This window comes from Kogia breviceps, chromosome 4, assembly GCF_026419965.1.
Source record: "Kogia breviceps isolate mKogBre1 chromosome 4, mKogBre1 haplotype 1, whole genome shotgun sequence".
NCBI classification, from domain to species: Eukaryota; Metazoa; Chordata; class Mammalia; order Artiodactyla; family Physeteridae; genus Kogia; species Kogia breviceps.
This window is the reverse complement of record NC_081313.1, coordinates 55663043-55670615: the sequence shown is the minus strand read 5'-3', so window position 1 is coordinate 55670615 and position 7573 is coordinate 55663043. Positions and strand designations below refer to the sequence as shown.

The 7573-nt window shown below is 39.1% G+C and overlaps 1 protein-coding gene across 1 annotated transcript in view; it reads right to left on the bottom strand.

Annotated features, from left to right (window-relative positions):
• Positions 1-2302: 2302 nt before the first annotated feature.
• MCCC2 (methylcrotonyl-CoA carboxylase subunit 2) overlaps positions 2303-7573 on the bottom strand; it is a 64937-nt gene continuing 59666 nt past the window's right edge. The window contains exon 17 of the mRNA XM_067031111.1: positions 2303-4983. Within this exon, the coding sequence (XP_066887212.1) occupies positions 4866-4983 (118 nt within the window). The 3' untranslated portion in view covers positions 2303-4865. The remainder of the gene's footprint in view (positions 4984-7573) is intronic.

The following is a 7573-nucleotide window of genomic DNA, read 5'->3' as shown; positions in this document are numbered from 1 at the left end:
TGGCTTTAAATTATCCCCAATGGAAGATTGTCAGATTTTTTAACCAGATTGCCAATTAAAAGTAACCTAAAGTCTTATTCAGTGACTTATTTCAGCAATCCAAAGGTTGCAATAAATTGAGTTTCCCTTGGACTTCCCCAGTGGTCCAGTGTGTAAGATTCTGCACCCCTAATTCCGGGGGCCTGGGTTCGATCCCTGGTCAGGGAACTAGATCCCACATGCATGCCGTGACTGAGTCCACATGCTGCAACTAAAACAAAGATCTCTCATGCCGCAACAAAGATCTTGCGTGCTGCAACTAAGACCCGGCGCAGGCAAAATAAATAAATAACAATAAATCTTTTAAAAAAATACAAAGTAGAAATATTCAAATAAATCAGTGTTCTTAAAAATAAAAAAACTGAGCTTCCCTTGTGGCAATTTAAACACCCAGTCCAGCCTCACTATTGAGGGTGGTGGGAAGTTACAACCCTCATTTGAATGTTGTGAGTCTGAGGGTCAATACCTTCAGTTTACTTTTCTGTTTACATTATCTTTTTTACTTAGTTTCAGTGTTCCAGTGGTTTCATTTCTGAAAAGTCTTGTTTTTAGTGCAGGCAGTAAAGCTTTCACCAAGTTGGAAAATATAGAGGAATTTATTTTAACCTATGGCTTGCAGAACATGCTATCAGTTAGTGTTTGTTGCTACAAGCTCTGGAGCCTGACGCTGGCAAATTTTTTTCAAAGATTGCTGGAAAAATGTAGGATGCCAGGATACCCCGGGCTCACAGAGTCCAGCAACCAGGTTAGTGCCAGGGAGCCCAGAGCAAGAATGAATGAACAGGGCTTCCCTGGTGGCGCAGTGGTTAAGAGTCCGCCTGCCGATGCAGGGAACACGGGTTCGTGCCCCGGTCCGGGAGGATCCCACATGCCGCGGAGCGGCTGGGCCCGTGAGCCATGGCCGCTGAGCCTGCGCGTCCGGAGCCTGTGCTCCGCAACGGGAGAGGCCACGACAGTGAGAGGCCCGTGTACCCCAAAAAAAGGAAAACCACCTGCTCTTGCCCCTGTAAATATAATATACGGCCTCTAGTCGTGCCTTGCACGTAACCATGCATGTCTGGTAAATGGTCAGTTTTTCACTTGCACATTCAATAGTGACAAATTCTGCTAGTGACAAATTCTCATTTGAAAACATTTTTCTTGAAAACTGAAAAATAGAAGTAAGTTTGTCTCTTTTTCATTCTGTAAGTGCCCAGAAGGGCTAATTTAGAGACTAATTAGCTCTATATTTCTCAAAATTCTGTTACTCATATTATCCTGGCTGAAATTATTTTTAATAACTAAAATGTTTAAAAAATTATCATTAAAAAAAATTAGTAGTTACGTGAGGTGATGGATGTGCTAAGTAACCACCTGTGGTAATCACTTCACAATATATGTGTACCAAGTCATCACAGTGTATACTTTACAGTTACATAATGGTGTATGTCAATTCTATGTAAATAAAGCCGGAAGGGCAGACAATAAAGGCTGCCTATTTTGGTAAAATGTTATAGACGTTTTTTATCAGATAAAACATACAAAATAATTTAATTAATTTAAGTGTGGTGCCAGTGATGACCGTGATTTTTCCTAAAGAGAGAAAGGTAAAAACACTCCTAAAATATCCATGAATCTTTGACTTGTGGATGGTTCCTACCCATGGAATACCAACTAGTCTTGATAAAAAATCATTTTGTTTTCTGACCTGGTTGTAAATGTTAACCAAAATTTTAATATAATTTCTATTTAAAAATACTCACTGTGTTCGTTTGTTGGTTGGCAGACTAGCCGCCATATGCGCAGGGCTAGGTGAGCTGAGGAAAGAGGCAGCCGCTCCAGATTGAGAGGTGGCAGGTTTAATACGCCAGGGAACTCACAAACGAGGCTTGGCGGTGGCAGCCGCAAGACGAGGGTATCTCCCCACCCGCCAGCCAGAATCTTCAAAGTTTATAAAGAGGCCTTAACGGGGTTCAGTCACGTATTTAGTCCAGGTGGTCTCAGCAACATCTTACTCTCTCAAGGCTTCGCCCTGCAAGCTATAGGGAGGGTAGGCCGTAGGGGAGGGGGGGGAGGAGCCAACGATTGATTGGCTGGTTCCGGGTCAGGGGTCATCTAGCGGGTCAGGGGTCAACTGGCAGTCACATCCGCCCCATGACCTCCTCAAACATTCTTCTGAAAATGCAACTTACCCCTGAATTGTGATCTTCTATCTATATACTTCTCAAAAAACTAAATTGACTCCTAATACACACTGCAGCCTAAAATGAACATCACACACAAATGTTTGAAATATTAATTTTATTAGGAAAGAATTTGATAGTTGTTTTAGATCATATAATCAATCACTTTATTTTAAAATGATGTGGCCTGAGGATACAATTAAAATATGGACTTTTCATTCATTCAACAAATATTTGAGCATCTACAAGTGCCAGGCATTGGAAATACAGGCCAAACAGGAGGAATCCTGCTCTCACAGAGCTTACATTCTAGCAGGAGGACAATATTAAAGAAATGTTTATATTTCTTATAAACATATAAGACAGAGGAAGTGACAGCGGAAGAAGATGGTGCTCTACAAGAGCACACAACAGGTACCTAACCCAGCCCAGGGAAATCACAGAGACAAAAGATAGGTGTTTAAGTAGAAGGGAGAAGAGAACAGTTCAGGCACAGGGAATCTTGTAGACTCTAAGGGGGCAAGGACTTCATAGGTTTAAGGAACTGGAAGATGTCTAGAATGGGTGGAGCACCCAGTGTGAAAAGAGGAGTCAGGGAGATGAGACTGAAGAGCTGAGGATCAAGGTCCATGGAGGCCATTAGGGGTTTGGCACTTCAGGGAACCAGTGAAAGAAGTAAGGAAGGAAGCAGCATGACAGATGTGCACCTTAGAATGGCCATTCTAATTCCAGAGTGATGGAGAGATTGGACTAGGTAAGACTGGATGCAGGTAGACCCATTCTAAGGCCTGCATAAAAGACAAAAATAGTAGGGGAATTCAAGAGACAGTTAGGAGGCAAAAATCAATAGAACTTGATGATTGAGTCTGAGGTTCCTTAGACCTGTTAGATAGACAGGTCTGGAGCTCAGGGGAGAACTATGTTAAGAACTGTCAACACAGGAATCATCCCCATTTAGATGGCAACTGAAACCATAAGAAGGGCTGAAATGGCCCAGCGAGAATAAATCAAGCCATGTAAAACACATACATTCAAGGATGAGGAGGAATAAAATTCAGCCATAAAAAAGAATGAAATCTTGCCATTTGCAACAGCACGGATGGACCTTGAGGTCACTATGTTAAGTAAAGTAAGTCAGACAGAGAAAGACAAACACCATAAGATCTCACTTATATGTGGAATCTAAAAAACAAAACAAACAAAGCAAAACAGAAAACCAAGCTTATAGATACAAAGAACAGACTGGTGTTTGCCAGAAAGGAGAGGGGCATGGGGTGGACGGAATGAGTGTAGGGGGTCAAAAGGTTCAAACTTCCAGCTACAAAATAAAGAAGTCCTGGGGGTGTAACGTACAGCATGGTGACTACAGTTAACACTGTACTGCATATTTGAAAGTTGCTAAGCGAGTATATCTTAAAAGCCCTCATCACAGGAAAAAAAAGAAAAGTCTGTAACTGTGCTTGATGATGGATGGTAACTAGACTTATTTTCGTGATCATCTTCAGTGTATATAAATATTGAATCATTATGTTGTACACCTGAAACTAATATAATGTTATATTCAATTATATCTCAATTTTAAAAAAAGGAAAAAGGAAATGTGCCAGTGGCAGGGAGAAGAGAGAATGGGGAGTTATTGTTTAATAATAGAGTTTCAATTTGGGATGATGAAAAGTTCTGGAGATGGATGGTGGCGATGAAAATGTACTTAATGTCACAGAACTGCACACAAAAAAGTGGTTAAAATGGTACACTTTATGTTATGTATATTTTACCACAATTATTATTTTAATAAGAATAATTAAATAATGAGATACTTTTGTGCTATTTGTATCTTTCAGAATAAGAATGTACTCACATATGACTAATGAAAAATCAAGACAAATGGTAAAGGGAAAGAAGGAGGAATGAGCAGAGGAAGTGGGGCCTGCAAAGGAAACTGAACAAGAATGGCCACGGAGGCTGGTGGAAAACCTAGAGTGTTACAGCAATGGAAGCTAAGGACAGAATTTCTAGGAGGAAGTGTTTGACTGATTTGAAGGCCTCAGAGAATTAAATCAGGTAAAATTGGAAAAGGACAAACTGGTTTCAGGAACATGGAGGTCAGTGGTGACCTCGGAGAGGGCTGTTGGCAGTAGAAGCCAGAAAACGAGAGGGTGAGGAGAGAACAGGTAGGAAACAGAGCCCAGAGTGCAGACAAGGAGTCTGACAGCTATGGAGAGGAGGACGGTGGTGGCTGGAGGGAAAAGTAAACAGGTGTTTATTTTTTAAAGTACATTAAAATAACACCATGCATAATCTGCAAAGCAATCAGTTCAGTGGAAATACAACTTTATGTGAGAAATCTCAACAATACCTGGAATTTACAGATTACAGAACTTTTCATAGTACTTACGGCTTAGAAAGGATAACTCTAAATTATTCTCTTCCTTTTCAGGGTGGTAAAGCTGAGCCACAGAAAAATTTCTCAAGAGAATTTACAAGGGATTGAGCTGCATTAAATAAATATCTTCACTGATTTTTTTAAAGGTAGAAAAGTATAATGTACTGTGTTAAGAAAACAATTTTACTGTAATAGCCACATATTGAAAAAGTCTAAAATATTAAGGCTACTAATTTATTAATTTTTGGTACATGTCCAATGGAAGATGCTCTATATTCCAATTACATCCTCAAGATACCGAAGTTAGTCTTCTGGATGGGTGCGTTGAGGGCTGCACTAAGACTGAGACCCAGGACCAGCCTGGTGTCCACTGGATCGATAATCCCATCATCCCACAGCCTGATAAAAGAACAAAAACCAAGTGATTAGGAGTCCACCACCAAACCACCAGTTATACACCCTATGCCCAAAAGTGCCGAGGAGGTTTTCCTTCAGGTAATATGTGGATCTACTGATTAGCTACTATAATCTCTCAATGGAAATAATGTTCAAGAGGGGAATAAAGAGAGAAAGAAAAATAACATGACTCTTACACAGCTTTAGGGACTGCTTACTACAAGGAACTTCAAAATAAACCCTGGTTTTATTTATTTCAGGAAAAACTTTCCTGTCCCTCCTCCGCCCACACAAACATACAAGTCAAGTTGATATATTACTGTTATTATTATGGAGAGCCACATAAACCAAGGTAACAGTCTCCAACCAAAGTCCCTACTAGAAAAGGTATATTCCCCCAAACATAGTTTCTTAAGAAACTGTGAAAACTACTGAATAGACTTCAGTACATTTTATTAATAAAATAAATACCTTCATATGTAATTCTTTATTTTTTGCTACAATAGGAAAAACAAGTAATGGCTTTAAACTGCTTTCAGAAGAAACTCAAGTAGAAATCTTAGTTTGCTTTTCATGGACAACCTCACATTTATAAAAAAAAAAATGAGTAAGAAATATTGTTTTTTAAAGGTCATTAATGGGTGGCAGTTTTGCTTTCTTTAAACAAACTGCCTTCAGTATCTGGACATAGCATCAATTATTAAACCATACTTACATCGACAGACCATGAATCAAATGATTGTTCATAAAATATTCATAATAGGGATCTTAAAGTATCAACAGCCAAAAAAAAAAAAATTACTCTTATAGTTTGTAACCCGGTCAATTGATTACACTCCTTTCTGAAGCCTACAGCAGAGTAATATAGCAAGCACAATGGTGCCAGGGCTGTTCCTGCTAAGAGGTCCTAATCAAGTGTCTGGAAAAGTCTGATTATAAAAACAACTGAGCAGAAGAAAATTGGCATGCTGTACATGTAACATGTAAGGATTAAGAAAAACATAGGTTACAGTACTGTACAGATGATGACAGAGCTCTCCAAAAAGATAGGTTTAGCCATGTTAAAGCCTAAACAGACCACAGAATTTTATTGTTAAGCTGGGATTTATTAAACCAAAGGAAGGTGCCATAAACTGGCTTGAAAATCCTTTCATCTTTGAAACAAAGTTGGTGTCTCCATGCCACCAACTGTTTCAACAGAAGGGTTAAACATATATAAATTAAAAGAAAAGCCTTGTTGTTTTTCAATATTAATTTCCAAAGATAAGTCCATCTGGGCCATATGCTCTTCTGTCTTGAATATAATCCAGTAAAAACAATAATAATGTAAGTATGAAAATAATAAAGGATTCAGTCTTTCTTAAGAGATGACTTAGCCAGGGCTGAAAAACAAATTAATGGTTCACACAAAATATGCTATTTTTCAAAGTTTAATACTCTAACTGTCCTTGTGAATTTCAAAGTCGTATGTAAAAACAAACAAAAAACTATAGGTGAGATTACAATGTATATTTTCTCTTTAACCTTTTATATGATTTTCTATTTCCTCTTTGCTTCTACTGGCTACTACGTAAGCCTATTTAAGTGATAGTAAAAATAATATTTCTTAAATCAAAGACTACAAAATATTTTGTTCTTAATTAAGAGAATCAATGACCCACCACGCAAAATATACCTGTACATTTGCTTGCAGAAATACATGTTAACAAGAAGAGAAACAGGCTTTTCAAAAATCCCAAATGGTATTAATTGAATTTTGAAACTAATTATGCTCTGAGAAATAAATATGTTCAATCTTTCCTGCCCCCCAACATCAGGAACAGTGCCTGCCACAAAAGATTAACCCAATTTTTAAAGGACACAAATAGTTATTTTCTTTCTCTCATCTGCCCAAGGGATAAAAGAAAAACTTGAAGCTTCAATTATTCTTCAGAACGTAGAACATTGAAGTTGCTGAAAAAAGAGGTATGAAAGCACACGCCTGTCTCCAACGGGGACAGCTGTGATAATTTATTACCTCATTTAAGTGGTGTAAGAAACAAACAGATTAAGAGCCGCCATGGTGTGTGAGGAAGTTGCTTAGTGTTGACATGTGGACCCTGGCTGTGAATCATCACCTTCTGAATGCACAAGCTCACTTGTTAACAAGTGTCAGTAAGTGTTCAACCATTTTCATCTTTAAATGGGGTAAAAACGAAATAATCAGAGAGGGGGATGACAGGAACCCATTACTGCAGAACTAATTCCTGAAAGTGATACAGCCAGGACTATAATTCTCAACTTCCCAGCCCCAGTGCGGTCCACCTCTGGCCACAGCGCTCCTGCAGGCCTTGGACCACTTCAACTAGGAGCTGGATAAGGGGAAGAGGGGTGGAGAGTGGCAGAATCAGACCAACAGTGATGGATCCAAAGCCCAGCCTGGGAGAAGGAGAGGCATTTCAGCAGTAAGCATTCCCATTATAGAAACAACAGTACAAAATTGTGTCTAAATGCTACTTTTTGGTTCCCAGGAGGGTTGGATCACGCCAACTGCTCAGATCTCTGTAAAGCTGCTGCCCTGACTGCCAAGATGTGCCCATCAAGGAGTCAGTTA